We start from the raw sequence: 21,460 nt of genomic DNA on the forward strand, positions 1-21,460 counted from the left end.
TCCCGCGGCGACCTCTCCCTCGAGCTTCTGTCTTTATCACGGGATGTTCTATCACGATCTCTCGAACGCTCTTTGTCTCTGGAAGATCTTTCTTTAGAGGATCTGGAAGGTGCAGTGTATTTGAGAATTCGAGTTAGATGTGAATTGGTAGCTATCAAACAGCATTTAGATTTTATATTTTTCCTCTTTTTCCAACCCAGCTTTAGATTTATATAAACAGAAGTGTATGAGAAGACATCAAATCATTCTACCCTTCTCCCTTTCCTACTTCCCACTTCAAAAGACAAGTACTTTGAGGTAGGATTTAATCTACATTTATTACAGAGCCCAGATTAAGTTCAATGTGCTTCCCTACATCTCTTAGTTTCAGCCTCCACCTCCTAGTTTGCATTAACTGGAGTTTAGCTGAAATTTCTCATCTGCAGTCTTTTGTTTAAGAATAGTGTGTAGCCTCAGACATATAAATTACAAACTTAAAAAAAAACATGTTTAAAACCAGGAGTTTGCTTAAAAGTGAGGGGAAATTAACTTGCATAATTCTGGAAGGGAGGCTACTATATGACAAATACAAACCAAATCTGGAATCTGTTCTACAACCATATTTTGTTACAAGTATTAATCCTCGTGTGACTTTGAAAGGTTGGGGTAGTGCTCTTTTTAGATATTTTACTCTGATAAATAAGCATTTTCAAAACCTTTATGATGGAGTCAGCAAAGACCTGTTTTGTTAAACAAACTATGTAGTTTTGAATTAAATTAGCTACTTGTATGGGAGGAAAATGGATTAGACATCCTCCTCTATATTCACTTACAGATGTACTTAGATCTGTTGTTGAAAAACACTGCATCTGTATTTTACCATGTACTGCAATCACAAAATATTCTAATACAGACTTTTACAGAAAATCTTAACAGCATGCTATAAAGCTAGCCAATCATTTCCTAGCCAAAAGTTTGGTACATGGGACAGGACAGTGAGACTGTACTCTCTCCACTTACAGAAAGTTACTGTCACTTCACCTCAAAGCTTCAAAACTAAGGTCTGCAAAATGCTCCTGTATTAATTTCCTTTTGTAAGCTTACAAAGAAGTGACCTTCCATGTTGGTCGCTCATCTGAAAAGACTGTTTTCCCTACAATGTAGTGTTTTGCAAGACTTAGTACTTGCAAAAATCACTAAGATCCACAAGCATTACCCCTATTCCACAAACTACATATCACAGAAGAGAAGCTACATGCCAAATAAGAGGTTCATCTTAGTACAACTGTTTATCAAGTATCTTGTGTCCAAGTCCCCTGCAGAAGTAACAAAGATTACTTACTCCTGAAATAATTTGAACTATAAGCCCTGCATGTGTGGCCACTTCCAAACCTGACCTTTTATCTTCTTGCAGGTCAACAGTCTCAGGGTTTTAAGACTGGGCACCCTATCACTGTACTGCCCTCAAAGTATGCCACGGTGGGTAACCTATACAAGAAAGGAATCCTGTTTATGAGCAGACCTCCCCACGAAATGCCTCGTTGTGTAATCCCAACTCTTTTAAGTTATGCTCATTCATGTAAAATAAGCCAGCCAATCCTCAGGAGCAGACAGCAACTGCATCATTCAAAAGCAAAAGCCCCACCCTGCCCCCTGCAGTAATCTTTCCAGGAGAGGTCCTTGCAAAGCAGTATCTTCAGATGCAATGCAACAAGTTTATTTTCAGGCATATGTGAACTTGTTTTTATCTGGTGCACTACACAATAGACGGGCTCTGGTGTTGGGAACAAGAGCCCAAGGGAAAACCTGAATATATGACAGTAAGATTACTGCTGATATCCCTGGGTTCAAATGAAAATCAACTCTTTCACTTTCTATGCTTCAGGAAACTGGTATTATCAACCGGACACCAATACTCTGTAGCACTCATCCAGAACAGAAATAATATATAACCCTGTTACTGTTATTAAAAAAAAGAAAATAGATCAGTCTGGTGTGTTAAATCATAAATATGTCGAAGCTGTAACTGAAATCTGAGACAGACTCGAAGTGTCTTTAAATTACCAAGTAGTAGGCATAAACTTAATTTAGTGTGAAAATTCTCATTGTGTGTTAGGAAAAGCCATTTATTTCTAGGGCAGCATTCACCTCTTTTTAGAGCTGCGTTCTCGGCTTCTCTCCCTGGAGCTGTGCCTGCTTCTATGATGGCTGCGGCTCCGGCTGCGGCTGGTGGAGCGGGACCTGTGGCGGTGGCGCTTCTCACGGGATTTGGATCGCGTCCTTCTCTTCCGTTCCCGCGAGGCTGAGCGAGACCGGTGTCTGCGGCGATCTCGGGACCTAGATCTAGGAACAGAGAGGGCTTACACCACCCACTGCTTTCATCCAGCTACTCTTACCAGTGTGCTGTGAACGTTATGCACTCTATGTGTAAGCACATCTGTATAGAGAATGGCCTGCAGTGTTCAGAGCCGTTGCAGTGTCTGATCACAGGCAAACAGACGGGGAAAGCAACATTAGAAAGGCTACAAACTCCTTTTTCACTAATGCAGACAATTTTATAGTTAATTCATGACTGTATGGCTACAGCATAGCCAATTCAGGCTCCTGAAAGCAAATAAAAATATGAAAAAAATATTTAAAATAGTGTCTTTATCAGTTAAAGCTGTAGAACTTCATGATGCAGTGACAGGGATCATCTGCCAGAATCTATGTATTATGATGTTCTTTAAAAACTGGGCTGTATTGTTCCCCATAGCTACAACAACAAAACTAGTCTGGAAGGTTCTAAACACTATACAAATTTAGTTTTTTTTTTTCTTCCCCAAATCACTTTGCAATCATACCTCAAACTTTGACCTTAAACTGTGTAGATTTGAAAGAACACTCATACTATTCATGGGTGATCTCTTAAGAGTTAACCTGGTGCTTAGGATTTTGAAAACATGGGCTTTCACCAAAAGGTACTAGCCAGAAGCTTTTGAAAGAAAAAGCAATTCTCTGTTTGAAGTGTTACCTAGGACATGAAGCTGCATTGTAGTAGCCACAAAATAGATGTAGATGTATAAACTCAGTAGCATGGTGATAAATAGTGTACAAACACACAGAGAGATGACTATGTAACAGAAAGCTTTGTTTGTAAAGATGGACATCTTAAACTAACAGTGCTAGACAAACTTAAAATGTTCCAGCTTGTGAAAGGCTAACTTCACCGCTGGTATTCCTTGTCTGCAGATTTATATACCTTTTGGCATGCTTGCTGTGGGATCTGGACCTGAAATAAATGGAAAATAGTAATTTTTCTTAAGAGAATCTCACTATCAAATAAAGTGCAATTTAGTAATAATAAACCAGACTAGTTGACCTGTTATGTCATTTCTTGTTTTAGTAGCACGTATTTAAAGGCATTTTATTTGATGTCAACATCTTTGTAACGTATTTATCAGGAAATACATCCTTGTTTTGTGTTGGTTGGGTTTTTTAAAATTTATTTTTGAGACTACCCTACTAGAAACCCAGAAGAGTATCTAACCAGCTTTTTAATTCACATCCCTCCCACAGAAAAAGCTTACAGTTGAAGTCAGTATTCCCTTATTTCCTGACAGGCAAATAGTACCAGACTGCAAGAGATTTCAGAAATTCACACTGTTAACCTCTGAAACGTAACATGTTGAGAGAACTGTGGCTCAGGTTCCATTCCACTCTAGCCCCACAAGGCTTGGAAGCCACTATTTCATAGAAGAACAGGGAATTGCTTTCCTTAATCATACATTCAGCTACTTCCAATAAGGAAGATTTCTAACATCTATGAAGAAAATTGCTAAGAGATGTAAGGAGCTCATATGTGTGTAAGCTCACATCTGTCAGGTCTGAAAACAAGGTACACACCTGAAAATTATCTAATTTAAAGACCCCTTTTTTCAAATATGTAGAAAAAATACTATCAGTAGCTTTTAAAAAGGCTTTTTATGAAAACAATTCCATGTTTTAAGATTTAGAATGAAGTTCCATCTCAATCCTTGTAAGTTTCCAAGGAATGCAAACTATTGTAATTCTGCAAATTTAGAATTGTGTATGAACTATATCACAGTTTTCTTATTAAACATAAACAGGTCATAATGTACATGCAATTAAAACAGATCCCTACGCGTTTCAGACGCTCTTGATTTCGTTTCTCCTGTTTATCAGCCACAATCCTCTAAAAGCAAAAGAAGGTATTAAGTTACATTTAAAAACTTCTCACATGAAGGTGCTATAAGAATAATCTAGACAGTTCACATTCAGTTCTTTCCCTCAGGCATATCCCCTTTTCCTTGTGTATATTATTCCCACTCTCTTCCTCAGTATATATACATGTATTTTTTTTTCTTGAAGAAACAGAAGTTATTGCAGAAGAGCTGCATGTGTGTGTTACACGAAGACCTGAAATATGCAGAGTTAAATATTTAAGTTTTTAATAAAAGGGAATTCAGAACAGTAAGTCATGCCTTTAATGTGAGAGTTTCCATGCCAATCCTATCATATTTTGGACACTGGGGAAAGGCAGAAAGGAATCAGAACTGGGAGAGCTAATTGTTTCTTAAAGGACTTGGTTGGGCCGACACCTAAGTTTTGAGGCTACTTGTTTCTGTACTGTGACTGTGGGACAAAGTTAGAGCAGATGCTTCAGCTGACAGCCCCCAGGGTGAACTCACTACTACTGGGGACAAGGCACGCTCAGTAGAGGGCCCTCAGATGTGGAACTCACAACTGGAGATCTGGCCAAACCCAAGTCTTGCCACCTTCTGGACATGATGCAAGAAATTCAACTCTTTGTAAAGACCTTCTTCTGAGAGGTGGAATTGCCCCAGCAGCATCTTGATTAGATCTCTGAGGAGAGCTCTGAGGAAGGAGGGGATAGTTATTGTTTTCTTTCTTTGTTAGCAAAGCACTTCGAAAGACTAATTTATTGATGCTTTGGGAATGTGAAATAGTTATCCATGCATATTTTTTTCCAAATGGTGAAAATAATCAGTTATTTCAACCCTTTATGTCAAATTATATCTATGTTTCCTTGTACAACATCAGCAATTTAACTACAAGCAAGGTTTCTTGTTCAAGTGACTCATTGCATAATTTCATGGAGGGATGAGAGGAAGCACACATGACCTGTTCTAAGGTCTAAGATTTAAGTTACACCAGCTATATTTAGGAGCCTAGATTGCCAACATCATCAACAGAAAGAGTCAGGCTCTCTGAAGGGTAAGTCACAGTACCCATGCAAGACAGCTGGAATATTACAAAACATAAACCAAGTCAATTTACTCAAATCCAGTAGCAGCAATTTCTGCTTTCAGGGCTTCAACCAATTTAGCTATTGTCTTTAGTGATTTCTACAGTTAAAATGCTTAATTGAGCTGTGAACTCCGTAATTTGTACATTAAGGTCATAAATGGCATCAGTGTTCATATCCATTCTCTTGAAAACTGGAAGTCCAGAATGTCATTCCAGTGTCTTTCTTCCAGCATATGATTTCTGGTCAAGATAGGTTATAATATTCCAACTGGATTTTAAATGTTCAAGCTCTAGAGAACATGCAACCTCCCCATAGCAATTATTTCTGACTTCAAGATATACATAATTTGTATTCCCACTTTGGATAGCTACAGCGTTGAGTTGTTGGAATCTATTCAAAGTCACTTCCTAATTTTTGTCCAGATAAAATAAACAAATTGAGTTTTAGTCATTCAACATACAGCAGGTTGTTTTGAGTTCCAAGCATTTCTTTACATTTTTTGGAATGCTTTTCCAAGTGTTATCATCCTCCTTACTACATGCTCTTGTATTTTCAAGAGTCTCCTTATTACTTTTAGGAGATCAATAATCTAGCTAAAAGCAAAGTTCATTTGGCTATCTCCCATGACTGCTAAGTCTGTTTCAACATTGCTGTTCGTTCAAAATACAGTTCTCCATTTTACAAGTGATTCAAGCTCTTTGTTCCCAAGATGCATTACTGGGAATGTGTGTTTTAATATACCTCAGTGCGAAAGAGGTCATCTTACAAATCTATCCAGGTAACTGATGTTAAATTAGAACATTTAGTGTTTTTAGGCTAATGAAATCCAAAAGTTTAAAGTGATATGAAAAAAATTCACACACCCAGAAAGACAAATTCCATTAAGGTTGTCTGGCAAATAATTAAGTAGGAGCACACACAAAAAATTAAGAATCATTTACCCTGAGTTCCTCAAGCTTCTCTCTTATTTCAATAAATCCCAAATGTAGTTTTCCTCCAAAGTGATCAGCAAGTCGTCTGTCATTGTCATGAAGACCAAGATAAGCCGAGCACACTTCACAAACCCGTAGCTTCTGCTGCTGAAAGCTGGAGGCAGGCATAGAATTCCTGTATACTTCCTAGGGGGGAAAAAAAAAAAGCATTTGCTGTTACTTCTCAACGCACATAAACACAAAGATGACACTTTACCAAAGATACACTACAAATAACCAAATACAATGTACACCAGAACACCTTTTAGTTAATTCACACTATTCATAAACCAACTGTCTCATTAAGATACAGAGCACATTTCCTTATTTTGAAAATGGAACATATTTAAAGGTAGGGCATCAGCAACTGGCTTTTAAAATTAAAAAAAAAAAGTGGGGCAATTACTATGTTAAGATTATATTACATAGAAGGATGAGCAACTTTTTCATGTACAACAATGAATACACATTAACACTACAATTACTATGTTAACGTATTATGAAAATACTATGCCAGCTTTAATTCTGAACCCCATTTAAAACAGTATTAGTTTCCTGAGAAATCTATCTGCATTTTAGACACTAATTAAACACATTAAAGACATTCAGATGACAGACCAGCAAGACTGCCAGCAATCCTTCTGGTACTATGGAAACAACTGCAGATACTAGAAATTTCAGTACCTTTGTATAATACAATATGGAAAAGCTCTTGGTGACTTCTATCACCTGAACATTACAACAATCATTTTGACTTTCCTGATACACAGGACATGAGCTCTCTTTTAGTGAGGACAACGGATCACTTCACTGAAGCTTTCCAGTACGAGTCACATCAGCACAGCATGAGGTTATAACAGGGTTGCCACAGCAAGAGCCGTGAGACCAAACCAGGTCAGTGCAACCATCACAGCCACAAAGGTAGTGTCCACAGATACTGACCAATACAGCCAAACTAGGATAACTGCAGCATTTGTGGAAGGAAGTATAATTTTAATAGTATAGGAGTGTACCGAAGGGTAGAAACTTTAACTGTACAGGGTGCCACAAAGCAATTTCTTTAGTTTTAAATGAAGCAATTAGCTAAGGAAGTGACAGAGATAAGATGTCCTGCATTACACAGAGGCCAAGCAATTTAATATTTGACCCTGCCCTCTCCATCCCCCAAGCCTTACACAATCAACTTACTTCTGCTTCTCTCTTCTTTACCCGAGCCTTCTCCACTTCATCCATTACTTTTTGAGATTCTTCCACATTCCCATCAGCTCCGAGCTGTTCTACTTTGGCCAACAGTTTCCCAATTTCTTCATTCAATTCATGAACTCTTTCAGCCTTGAAAGACAAGGAAAAGCTTAACACAGGAAATGCTTTTAATTATGGAGAACAATCTGAACTACTACTGAGTTATGATACGCAAAATTGGAAGGATAGAATTAACAGAAACATGCAGAGAGAACTTCTCCAAGTAAAAGTGAAACAGAAAACGCCTCTCTGCAAAAAACAAAGAAAAAGGCTAAGCTACCAAGCCTATGTACAGTAACGGGAAAGGATTTTGTTCACAAAACTTCAAGTAATTCACGCTGTTGTCTATACAGCCTATTGCAGTCTTGGAAAATTAATATTTGTACAACCATTCCTCCTAGCATTTGCATATATGTGCAGAAAAATGACAGGGTGGTGGTTTTTTTTCCATTCAAAAAAGATCTAGAGAAAAGTACATCGATTTTTCTTTACTTTTTGGAAGAAGTTTGCGTCAAAAAGTACAAGAATTGCAAACATTTCCTGAGGTCAAAAACATCAGAGAGGTCTCTTCCCTGTGTTCCCTTCTGTGCCTTAAAGGCAATTTTAGGGAGGATAGAGAAAATGTATTACTTTTCCCCTCTCTTCACTATGAATTCTTAGATTTGATATATTTTCAAAACTTGGAACTGGCTCCTTAGAAAAACTGACCTTCAAAAAGACAGCAGTAACTAGTTTGACATGCTTACCTTAGCTGCAACTTCAGCACTGATCTCTTCCTGGGTTTCTGCTAGTCTTTTCTTAGCCACTTCTGTTCGCCGGTCACAGTCTGCAATAAATGACTGCAGGTGGTCCATTGCCTAAAACATCAATAAGAACAAGGATCAACACTGTCAAGAATATAAATATTTCATTAGCTGTAAGGCTTCTTAAGTTTATTAAAGCTTCACTTTTGCAAGTTTTTATTAGTGATTAGTGAAACAATAATCTACCAGTTTATGCTGACTAATCATACATATTAATACAAACGGTTTAAAAAATTATAGTCTACACATTGTCATAGTTTCTAAGTATTTGCAGAGATTTGGAAGTGAATCTGTCTTAAGACATCTCAAAGAAGAAGTGAATATTTCTAGTAGGCATTAAAATTCTTGAAAATCTATTCAGGATCACTTCATCCACCCACTACATGCAATACTGAAGCTTTTTTCCACTAGGATTTTAAGCTATTAAGTATATTAACCATCCCTCCAAATAACAATTAAAAAACCCAAACCCTTTTGTCCTAGCAAAGACCAACTTCCTAGCTGGGAGTTCAAAACAAATCTCCAATGCAAAATTACTTTTGTTAAGTGTAGAATTTAAAACTCTCTTCAAAGCAGACACAGCTTTAACATTTGCTTGCTATTTGATAACACTAAGACAGCACTCAGGTTTATGATACTCTGAGAGGCTGTTAACAGTTCTACCTAGAGATGACTACCACACAAATTAGCATATAATCACGAAGAGGCAAGTATCTTCATGTAAGTGTGCCAAGAGTTTTTCTGCCTCTTTATAAAATTGCTTTTCAAAAGTCTTCCTTCAGTCTGTACCAAAACTTAACATCTGTTGCTCAATTTATCCACCTAGGTACCCAAACTAATGCTTCCTCTGCACCATTAAGACAAAATACATACATCAAGCTCAAAGAAGAAATCTTGATCTTTGGATGCTATTTCATAGTCTGCCCTTAATGCCAGGTCATGCACTTTCAGGCATTCTCCAAGGTCCATTCTCTGAAAAGACAAAGGCAATGTGGTTTAACTTTTCAGAAGTGTTACAAGGAATAAGGTTAGCATGATTTTCTTTAACAGTCAAATATCCTGAAGCAAGTAATCTCTTCTGTGGGAATGAGAGTTTAACAAAGCTATAAGATGATAGGTCTTTGACAGATATGCACAAATCAAGAAATAACAGAACCAGAGAGAATGAACAACTTATCATGATGGCTGTTTGCATTACAAAATATCATTGATGTCCTGCAAAAATGCTGTTTTACTAGAAGTTCAAAAAAAGTGACTGAAGTGGAACATCATGTATTGAACTTGAACAGTTTAGCAGAAACAAGTTCCATGAAAATAACTGGCAATTAAATGGTCAAATTCTTGACCTGAACCTGTCTGCACACTCTATGATAATGTGTTTCAGTTATATTCATCACCTGAAAGAGATATAACCACAGCACCATTGTAAGTGCTGCTTAAAAAACATTCTTGAAACATTTCAAATAAGACAGCCAAAAATCAAATCCCTGCAAAACATTTTGCAAATGAGTGAAGACGAGCTGAGTGTTGGACCACGTTCAAGAACCATGGAAGAAAAAGTACAGATATTCCACTTGTAATCTAAAACCATTCTAGAAAGGGCAGGAAGGAAGCATGAACGTAAAAAGCAAGTAGGCTGCATCACTGATCTTGCATACAGTGCCACTGAGGAAAGTGCCCAGATCTTACTAGGTAACAAATACTGGTTATAAATTGAATTTTACATAGGAAACAGCATAAGAAATTCTAATTCAGTCTGTTCATGGCAAGTCTGGTAACCAAGAGCAATGTGAACTTGACAAAAAACAAATGAAAAAACTCCACCCACAACCAACCACCAAACTCCACCCCCCCCACCCCCTAAACCAACCACCCCAACCAATTTGTAATGGAAACAAAATTGAATAAACCCAAAGCAACCTCTCTGCAAAAGCACAGGCTGATGTAGAGTCATTGGATGTGATTGATTTACAGCACTTAAAACTAGCAGAGTTTCAGTTAAGTCTGCTCTTGGCACTGCTCACTTAATATTAAGAAGAATTAATCCTTTCTTAACACTGAAAGCGCATGATGAAAATTGAACTCTGATTGAAAAAGCTGTTACTGTTGTAGTTAAAAAATAATTTTAAACCTAAACCTAAAATAATTAATAACTTGCATTGTGAGTTTTGTAAATAGAAGATGAATGTTAACTCACAAAGTGCTGCAAGCCAAATGAGTGAGGGTTTTGTTGGGTTTTTGTTTGCTTGTTTTTAATAAATAAAACACTTGATTTAAGTAAACAATCCAAGCTTCCTAAGTATAGTAAAATACACAAACCCCAATTATTTTAGTCTTCTCAAATTTTTACTTGGACTTCCAATGAAACCATTAACTTTTATGGAAGTTGTTGGTTTATTTCATATAGAAGTTTCAGATAGAGAAAAAAAAAAACACACCAGTAAAACAAAGAATTTTGAACTTGAAAAGTTGTTTTATAAACTGCAGTTATTTAAATCCCCTTCAGCCACCATAAATCTGTTTTCCAGAAAACATTTGATTGCAATAGGGAACATCTGACTGCAATGATGAAGGAAAAGATTAGTTTTTCCTTTTGCAACTATACAGGACCTCAGCAATTTTGTTAACTGACGCAAATCCACAAAGACCTTGAAGCTGAGCTATGTATTATAGATGTCTCTTTCCAAGTCATGCCGACACTATTGAAACTGAAGCATTTTTTCAGGAAAGTACTTCAATACTTGGAGAGCAATGTGAAAGAACTTTTTAAAATTATCTGAAAATTAGACACTTAAAAATTATCCTAAAATTACAAAAAGATCAACTTTATACTGATTCATTTCTTATACTGAATAAGGTCTTTAAGGCTAAACTGTAAAACACAAGGCCAAGCCTGTCTGAAGTTAAACACTTAAGTTAAAAATGGTAAGTCTAGTGACTTACTTGAATAGGTCTGAATACAATGGCAAAAAGCTTGAAACACATCCACCACAGCAAAAAACCACCCCACTATTCTAAGATGCAAGCTGCATACACTTTGAATAAATGCATGAAATAAAATTCCATCACACACTAAAAGACCCCAGAATCCCCATAACACTACCATGACACGCTGTTCACTTTACATGTGTTTTATGCTTCTCTCTGTTTGGGTTGGATTTAACCTCCACAAAACAGTACATTTCCTGATTTCTTTGCTTCTTCCCGAGAATCGTGAATCCAAAGCCTGAAAGGATGGTAATTAGCCTGAGCCAGCATTACTACTGAGAAACGTTCTGTCCTCCTCTTATCCCTGTGCTGTGCCACTCCAGGCTGGCACATCTGCCTGTGCTGTTGAACACAATCTGGGTACTGACTGGGTAAAAAGTATCTTAGCAAACCAAACACAGAGGCAAATTTTTTAGCAGTGTGCCTTTGTCCAACCTGTTGGGCAGCTACACAATGTGCTGGCAACATGTAGAGGACAACACAGTAGTGGAAGAAGCTGGGGTCTCTTACAGTATCAAGATAGCAAATCCAAAAGCTGTTGAAAACCTTCAGTAATGTTAATGGAAATTTTGGGGGACAAGGAGTGTGCTAAAAAGGATTCCTTTTTATTAGATGCTTCAATCACAAGAAAAGAAATTTTGGCTCTCCTCCCCCCGTTTGACCCAACAGCACTGCCTTCTAAATACTCGCACAGCATAACAGACAGGGAGCAAGAACAAGCAGGCACAAGAGAAAACGATTCTTTATCATTAGTTTTGCTGCTGAAGAAATTACATCATTGTTGGAACTGCTCCTTAAAACAGCCTATACTAGTCCTGGGTAACCTTTTGAAAGTCTTCACAGAAATAATACCACTAAATGTCTTTCATAAGAGTTCTATTAGCAAACCCCAATGTAGAGAAATATAAAAAATGCATCATGTTTAAAATTCTTAAATAAGTTTGCATTTAAATGCAAAAACAAGCTGAAAAGCACTTCTGCTGGTCTAAGTTATGCAACATCAGGCAGAGACAACTCATCCTGGGGATGATTCATTACTGTCAAAAGTCTATGCTGTATCACGATTGCCAAGAACCTCAATAAGCACAGAGCAGCTTGTATTAATCTGGTATAATATGGGTAGCTGCAAAGTAGATGGACAGCAGATGAAAATGGACAGAAGATACAGTAAGGCACATTATTTCCCTTTTCCACAAGTCTACCTTGCAATTTGGTGCCAAGACATGCCCTCCCCCCCAGAGGCAAAGAACAAGCATTGGTAGTCAGCCATTTAAAGATCAATCACATTTGAAAAGAAGATGGCTAAGAGGGAGACCCACATTCAGACACTGAGTTAATGGAAGGCTTAAAAAGAAGAAGCTTACACTCTTTTTCACTGTCAATACACTGACTTTCAGACAGACTTACACTACTTGAAAGTGATTTACAGAGGAGTTCAGATGAACAACACAAAGAAAGGTGAAAATATCCAAGTCCCCAAGCTAGATGTAACTAAACTTCATTGAGCAAGCTAAGCCATGCTTTGGGTCTTTTTGCAGTTTTCTGCACTTTTACTGAGATTAAAACCTGAAAAAAAGCCTATATATTTGGAGACTCTTTACTGCAAATGAAAGTTATTGCTGAAGATTAGTCTAGGTAACCACATACAAAGCAGGATATCAGGAGTCCTTTTGTTATTGCTGAATTCTGCTTAAGAAACTAGTGCCTTCTAGTACTTGCTGACTATTTTCTGGAAAAAAAAAAATTATTCTCAGTGTTAGACAGGCAAATAAAGCTGCTTGATTTCCCAGAGCTGAGGTTTAAAAAACTTCATATTGAAAAGATTTAGTAACCATTTTTGTCATCCCATCCACGAAATAGACAGAATGCCTTTGGTATAATAAAGAAATAGGGATTACACACAATTAGTTTGCATAGCACTGCTTCAATCAAATCAGGTACAAAAAAAAATTATCACATGAGTTAAGTATGGGTTGACAAGAAGAGCTGGCCAAGGATCTTGCAATAGAGAATCTGTAGAGTTTATGTGCAAAATAAATGTGCACTCTGAGTACCTGACAAATAACTGAATTGGAAACTAAACCCTGACGTGATGCTGTTTCTGGAACACGAAATTAAGGTGGGGTCCCCCCCCCCCTGCGGAAAGAGCACAGAAAAGCTAAAGGTACTTAAAACAGAAAGGGCTGATGTTGAGCCAAGTGTGACACAGTAGCACAAACTATCAAATGCTTCTAAAAACAGCAAGTATCTTTGATAGGTTTTTGAAAGAAGATACTCTGGGCAGTGTTGATGTAGATATTTCTTTTTAGATATAAAGATACCAAAGCAGTTCACATTCAGCAAGAGGAGAATTGTTTGTTTGTTTGCTTAGAAAGATCTGACATTGCTAAAAATTTATACTGAAGGAACCACATCTATTCTTTTACCAAACTGTCAAGGCACTACCAGGGTTTGTATGAGAACACTTACTACTGATAAAAAGAAGCTGAAGATAGACTCTTTGCTGAGATCTTCCTAATCCTGGAACTCATTCTTCAGCTGCACTACCAGTTTTGTTTTGAACAGATTTCTAGACTTGTGATAAAGTTCATCCTTTCTTGTAGGCAACATGTATTTAGAAGGGGATTTAAGTCCTGTGACTCCACTAACAGTTGACTTTTGTAGGACTTCACTAGCAGGAAAGAAATGCTGAGCAAAAAAGATGCAGAAATTATTAAACTGAAGACCTTAGTAACCCCTGAATTCCAGGTATCTGCCGAAGTATAATACTTTTTAAAAGACATTTCTCTATGTAACCATAGTTTCACTTCTCAAGACTTCAACATCTTAGATCTTCACTACCAAAATTAGCAGTGGTCTTTCTTCTTATTAAATATTTCAGTGTTTACATAGTATTTGTTTTTGTAGCATGACTATAAAATATACTAACACTGAAGTTGATAACCATGCAGAAAGTAACAACTCCCCTTTTCACTGCAATAAATTAAACCCATTAAAATGGAATGTGGTACAATCACTTCACCTTCCTGGTGGTCACAGAAATTAAAAATACATTTCAAGAGACTGACATGATCACTTGAGAGGACAACAGTGCACTGTACAATTCATCACCAGTGGGCTGAAGGCTACAAACTGAGGTAGCTTATGCAAGCGTAATTTAATTTGATTTGCTAAGCTGAAGCAGTTCACGTGATCAAATCAGCCCTGAACTGAAAAGCTGATACCCTCAGACACAATGCCTTCTAATAGCTTCTAATGCTTTTTCTAGAAGTACAGCATAAAATCAGTCACACCCCAAAACACAAGTTTTAAGCATGCAAATAGTTCCAGAGCCAATGGGACTACCGGTAAATAAATTGACTACAGATTAAAACTCTTTACTAACACCTATCTGCACATGGACTATCCAAACTTCTCTTCCATAGTAAAAGGAGATACAGACAGTACATTCAGTGAGCCTTAACGGATTCAGCCCACCTTGAGAGGGATACTCAGGTAAACTGCATCTTTTTCTAGGCTCCACTGCTTAATGTATCTTCTGACTTCAGTGGAAGCTTCAACACCTAGCTCCTCATCTGAAATCTAAATTTAGATGTCTTAATTTGGAGCTGAATTCCACTCCTAATAAGCTTAAAGTTAATAATGTATTCAAGTATATTGCTAAACCAAGGTCTTGATTAACGTGGTTTTAGTCAGTAAGAGTCCTGAACAGCTGCATGCAATAAATTTAGGAGCATCTGAAGATATGCTTAACTGCAGGGTGAGCCAACAGAGCATACTTTGAGGTCTGTATAAATAAAATGCAAGAAGTAATTTGTCTCAACAAGTACACATAAACACAAAACTAATTCACTGAGCAGATAGGAGTTTCTCAACCATTGTTTGCAAGACCATATTTGTGAACCTTTTTTCATCCAGGAAGCACAATCAAGCTGATAAGAGAGCCAGATCGATGCAGAAGCGTTGGGATTTTCCAAGACAGCTACTGGGTTACTACAACTATTCAGGACATTGTTACTTAATAATAGCCTTATTAAAGGTATTAGTTTTAAATCTTCCCACCTTGTCGTTTTCATTAGTACTCTCCTATTCATACACAAACATACAAAGGTAGAGAAAACACACAAATCTTGTAAAACCTGCAGAAGACAGCACAGACCTTAGTTACATCCAGAGAACATTGCTTAACAGGTTCATACCATTACGGGGGGGTCATCTGACTCCTACATATGCAGCTTCAGTCCCAAACTCGTATTAAGGATCAACAAACATTTTTGTAAAGAAAAAACCCGAACACTCACAACCAAAAACTCACCCCAAACCAAAACAACCAAAAACCCCATAGTCTTATCATCAGCAAGCATTAAGGGTAAAATTAAGAGTTAACCCTGTATGGCGCACAAAAAAAAAAAAAAAAAAAAAAAAAAAAAAAAAAAAAAAAAAAAAAAGGCACAAAAAAAAAGCTAGCTTTAAGTAGGCAAATTATTCAGTGTCTCATGAGCCAGGGTTTACAAAGTCTTACTAATTTCTCATTATAAAATTTTCAGCTCAAAATGAATGAGCAAACTCTTAAACCACTGACTTATGTATGTGAACTGGTGCCCAAGTGATCATTATGAAAAAGCGGAGCACCAAAACATGAAAAAGTGATAGTTAAAAATAAAAATAGCTTTGGTGAGAGGCATTGTCAAAAGCAAGTTCTAAACAGACACTGTCCTACAACCTTGAATACAACTTCTGTGATCTTACCAGTTAGTTTACTATGTGCCTCACACAAACTTCATTTCAGAACACATTTCAGAACTTCAGAACACATTTCACATAAAAAGATAATCACAGAGCACTATAGATTTGGAATTTAATAAAACTGAAAGAGGATGCTAACAGTTTTATCTTTCTTTGCATTTTTGCTGCTGAGATTCAGTATTCTACATATGGTTTCCACATAGCCCATTATTCCCACTGCCCTTAGAATAAGGCCACAAAAAATCCAAACTAATACTCTACCTATCTCCTCCCAGAACGCAACACAACATCCCCTCCACCAGGCAGAGACACCTCTGACTGCCTGACTTGAAATTGCCAAGTCTACAAACCCAGAAACTTAGTAGCACAAAAACATATCCATAAATAAAATCCCTAATCAAAAAGTATACATGCACTACCTTTACCAATACATACTGCATCCTGAGGAACATGGCTTTTTATTGTTAAGGGAAATCAAAGCCTTTGCAGAGTTTTGGGAATTTGGCCATTAAGGGAAAAGAACACACTAAAATAACAGGGCCTACTCATATGAGTCACTTTGTTTGTCTTGTGTTATCTGTGAATGTGCTCCTTGACTGCTTTTGAAAGAGTGGGTGGACTAGAAAGATATAGCAGTCTCCGTTTTGCAAACACGAACAGTAATATGCAGCACCTAGAAATTGTAGATCATCTTGTGACACACAAAAAAATGGCAATTCACGTCCAGTATTTTACTGATAATCTAGTCAATGTAGAGACTTAACCTCATAAATTATCCCCAGAGAACTTACTCTTTCAGGAGCATTCAGGAACTTGAATTAAAAAAAACTCACTCAACTTTTGTTACCTATAGATCTTGAATGTGAAGATGCATCAAAATCTTCCTATCAAAACTCTGGAGAGGACTTCACAGTTATTTTCTAAATCAGTGACCAACTGTTCAGTAAGACTCCATATTTCTTGCCCTTTTAAAAACTGCTGTTAAGAGAGAAGGTCCGTTCCTGCAGATCTATGACCAGGTAAATAGCAGAACATCACAAGGTCCAGGTAAAGCCTGTCTCTTTTGAGTCCCCTTTCTACTACTCCCACTAAAAGGATTAAACTAGTCATTGTTTTTCTGGACCCAGATTTACATTGTCGAACACATTTTCTGGCAGGATGACTAATTGCATGAGGAAGGGAAAGATTAATATCCCCTAAAGAAGCAGTTTTGTTTAGTATTCCAAGAGCCGCAGCAGAATCTGGTATGAGGCTGATGAGAACTTCCAGTGAGGATTTAAACTGCGCTACTGCATGACACCTATGACTTTCATAGTTCTACAGATAAACATTTCTTCCTTGCAGCTGTTCTAGAAATCTTTGCTTACAGAAATTGGACCACAATGAAAAGCTGTCAAATGAATCTTTGACAAGTCTCTTCTTGTGGATTATGACCAATGCCCTTTGTATGTTTTTATAGCATACTGGTACGTCCCAAATCTCCCCCAAGCAGGAGTTATTTTGCTCACTACGCAACCAAAACGCCATCCAACACAACAGATGGGTGAAAAGAAACACATTGTTCTGCTCCCTTTTCCCCCATTTTTTTTTGGACAGTAATGCACAAACCAGTTCAAAATAAAACTATATACACATTGATACACAATACCACTTCAAATAATCCTTCAGACACATTTCCCAGGACTCATTTTCCCCAGTGCCAAAGGGTAGTGCCAACACCAGTGAAAAAAGCTACGCTAGCAGCATTAAGAACAGTAGGCATGTGGGACTCCCTTGTATCATCATACTCCATCTCTCTACTATTAATTATTCTAACATCATCAAACATTCAGTTAAATAATCAATGAAACATCACTCACCTGCCTTTCACAAAAAATAAGCTACCTTAAACATGCACTACAAGGGAAAGTACAAGCACACCGACAAAGCTACTGGCATGCGTCAAAACCCCTTGTTTCCTATGCTCAGGTAGTGGAATTTCTACTACAGAGTACACAAAAGTCCAAGTCAAACAAGTTACTAATATGTCATAAATGGAGATTTAAAAATTGCTTTAGAATTTATGACAATGGCACAGTAACTGGATATTGTACAGTAAGTGTCAACTATGATATTAAACTTACCTAAACTTTTAGAAATGTAATTATTTGAACTTTCAATTATTTTCATTAAAATATTTCTGAAGAAAGAAAAATCTCTATACTCCTCTATACAAATATATCCGTGGAATACTTTCCCACTACAACATAAATTTTTAAGAAAGTAACTTCGTAACTTATGCATACAATACATTTTATTTCCTTCTATTTCTTGCAACTGTACCACTTTAAGGCCACTTTGCTATAGTGCAATTCATGTAAGTAACATTATTTGGCTTTTCATGTTACAGTAAACAATAAAATTTAAGTAATAATTAGCATATAGAACAGAAGAATTCTAAAAATTAACTTTAGAACCCATAAATTAGTTGTTTATGAAAGTTCCTCTGAACTACCAGAGAGTGCTAGGTAGTCACTGAAAACCATGAAATTAAAGGAGATACTACAGAGAACAAATGCAATTCAATTTCTCCACTCTTATCTAAATAAAACACGAGATTTAGCTACATACAGTTCCAGACAGCACATCATGAGGGCAGCAGTTGAGAAGGTGGCTCTTGCACACTCTGTCATCACTGAATTTGATTCGCTGACGGGTCGTGTCACCTGCAGTACAGAAATCAGCACATTCCAGGTCAGAAATCTGAGGCAGTCAAGACACATTCTGCAGGTTACATGCAAAGCGTTAACAGTGCCCTGTCACATAGTGAAGGTCTACGGAAACTAGAACTTAAAACACTCTATGCTTCTTTGCCAAGTAACACCAAAAACACAAATGTGTGTTTTAATGCTCTATAATGCTATTTAAAAATCCTCTCACACTTCCCCTTCAAAAATGCAGCAGGAAAAGTGCTTGAAACCAGAAAGTCAGTATTAGCTCAAAAACACTTTGATACAATAGCATTTGTTAAATGAGCTTTATAATGCTCTGTTCAGACTTTGCATGAAATAGTGATGTATTTCTATGCAAGGATTAGCATATAAAAGCAGCCTCATAAACACAAAATGATATACATTGAGTCTTCATCAAATCCCACCTGATACTCATTTTATGACTTTGCTCTTGGATGCAATGCACCCTTTAAAATCTGATGGGTAGCATAAAGAGTTGGCAGAAGAATGAAAAACAAACCTGAAAAAAAAGATCAGTCAAACACAAGGGCATAGCCTATATGCAAAATATTTTAGAGGTGTTTGCGTATCTCCACATGATAAACCTTTTCTCTTTTCTCTTCTACATGCTGTTTGTTGGACTGGAACATCTTAATTATATCTTCATTGTGGCAGGTTGCAGCTCCTGCATCAGCAGAAGCATCAACCTGCCCAGACACTGAGGTCCAATTGCAAGGTTAAATAACCCCTTCTTGGAGCAAGACCTGAAGTCTTCAGAACAAAGTAACCAGCTGGTACTCTGGGGATGAGGGCTGAACATGTTTCCCTTTGAGTCATAACATAATTGTCACTATTTGAAATTCAGAAGAGAGATCACTGCAATGGCTCTCTTCTTGTTAAGACACAGGCATGATAAAACACCTTAATCTCTCTAAGGATGCAGCCTTTTTTTTGTTTTTTTAACATAATTTGATACGATCTCTTATAATTGAAAACCTACTGGTGAATTACTGAAGCAAGAAGGGCTGCTGGGAGAAAAAATGAAATACAGTGAACTCAAGATAGCAGCCTCTTCCATTTCATCCAATATTTTAAAGAGTGTAGATACATTTCACAGTTAGTAAATTTTTTTTATGGCTTCATGATTTAAAACTCTAAATTTCTAGATTTGAATCTATTAAACAATTCAAGAAGCCATATTCATTACAGAGGTTAACGACAACAGAGAGGAATAAAAAACCCGTATCTTTTTAGTCAAGCCTTTCTTACTACTATGTAATCAGATTTTTAAATATCCGTTCTATGTATAGGAGGCTAACATATAACATTTTCAGATGGGCCATGTTTCAGATTCTTAAGTAAACAAAAGTTTCCATAAACAACACATGCTTAATTTGCTTGCAGGATACAACAGTTACAACCTGTAACCCACACACCAAAGAGCTTCAAAGCAGTTCAACAATAGGTTTTCTATAGGGCAACCTTACTGCTTAGTTATACTTACACTACTAAAAATTTAGAGTAATCCCTTTATAATCATGCCTGCTACTGCAGTAAAGAGTTTTGCTCTTCTTTTTTTCCTTTTTTTTTTTTTCTTTTTAGGAGGTGGATCTTTATTTTTTTAAACACATAACTGCGCTTGTTCCACATTCATTAACACATCTGAAAAGTTATTGATAACTCACGGCTCGGCGAATGCGGGGCCTTTCTGACACTCCCTTGCAGATTGATGTAGGCAGGCAAAGATACATTGAACCTTTATAAATAAAACAAGGGGCCAGATTGTTCAGTTTGTATAGAATAATAGACTCTGCCAGCAATTTTAACACAGCATCTAGAAATACATGTTGACTGTAAAGATTCTTCTATATAAAGACACATCAACCAAATAAAGAAAAGTATTTTAAAAAAACCCCACAGCTGATGGCCTAATAGCACTAACCTATCAGGAGTCAAGGAGTTATCAAAACCAGAAAATTGCTCAAAGACTCAGGTTCCTTAGGTAAAGTTGGCAAATAGTATTTTCACAGACATTACCTCACAACAGCTTTTTTCACATCTCTACTACAACTAGATACTGACACTACAGCTGAAATACAGTGTTTTTTTCATCAAAGTGACTAGCATGATAATCGTAATTACCAACCTGAGGTAACACCACATGGGGGGGGGAAAAAAAAAGTGACAGAAACTGATCAACAACAGCCTCAAGAATACTTTACACATTTGTATTTTAAACCTTTATTCTTTCTGCACTTTGCCTTTATTCAAGCATTTAAAAAACCCTTACAAACAAGACTGGGGTATTTACCTTTTCTTTTCAACAAAAAGCAATTTCATACATTTGTATTTATTTTTAATCTATGCTGTTTCAGAAGGAAAAGTTTACCAAAAAGAAAAGGTGTCATATACCACATTCTAACAGTGATTGAGTTCTGTGTCCCTCTGGCAGCTCATTTGCAAGTCTGATAGACTCAGAAGAAAATGCTTTTATTTCTCCATGAATTTAGTGAGTTCCAATATTCCTAAACAGTGCACACCTTTTGACAAGAACAGAAGATTTAATCTGCTGCTGACCTACAGATGAATCATCCAGATTGGGTGACGGCCTGGGATCTAGATGGGTTGCTGGGGGGAGGGCAGAATAAAATCTATGGATCCACTATGCACCTGACATTCCACCTACAGCAAAGGAGATTTATGCAGATGTCTTCTAAGAACTAAACCAACACAAACAGATGTGTTTTT

General features: G+C 37.0%; 1 protein-coding gene across 1 annotated transcript in view; it reads right to left on the reverse strand.

Annotated features, from left to right (window-relative positions):
- Nucleotides 1–21,460, reverse strand: part of LOC103618130 (putative RNA-binding protein Luc7-like 2) — a 32,802-nt gene that overhangs the window by 408 nt on the left and 10,934 nt on the right. The window contains exons 3-11 of the mRNA XM_017737746.1: nucleotides 18,612–18,708; nucleotides 9,141–9,239; nucleotides 8,211–8,321; nucleotides 7,411–7,554; nucleotides 6,193–6,369; nucleotides 4,101–4,174; nucleotides 3,221–3,250; nucleotides 2,128–2,322; nucleotides 1–102 (exon numbers count right to left, since the gene is read on the reverse strand). The exon at nucleotides 1–102 is cut by the window's left edge and continues 408 nt beyond it. Of these exons, the coding sequence (XP_017593235.1) occupies nucleotides 1–102; nucleotides 2,128–2,322; nucleotides 3,221–3,250; nucleotides 4,101–4,174; nucleotides 6,193–6,369; nucleotides 7,411–7,554; nucleotides 8,211–8,321; nucleotides 9,141–9,239; nucleotides 18,612–18,708 (1,029 nt within the window). The remainder of the gene's footprint in view (nucleotides 103–2,127; nucleotides 2,323–3,220; nucleotides 3,251–4,100; nucleotides 4,175–6,192; nucleotides 6,370–7,410; nucleotides 7,555–8,210; nucleotides 8,322–9,140; nucleotides 9,240–18,611; nucleotides 18,709–21,460) is intronic.

The sequence above is a fragment of the Corvus brachyrhynchos genome, unplaced genomic scaffold (assembly GCF_000691975.1).
Source record: "Corvus brachyrhynchos isolate BGI_N302 unplaced genomic scaffold, ASM69197v1 scaffold56, whole genome shotgun sequence".
Taxonomy (NCBI): Eukaryota; Metazoa; Chordata; class Aves; order Passeriformes; family Corvidae; genus Corvus; species Corvus brachyrhynchos.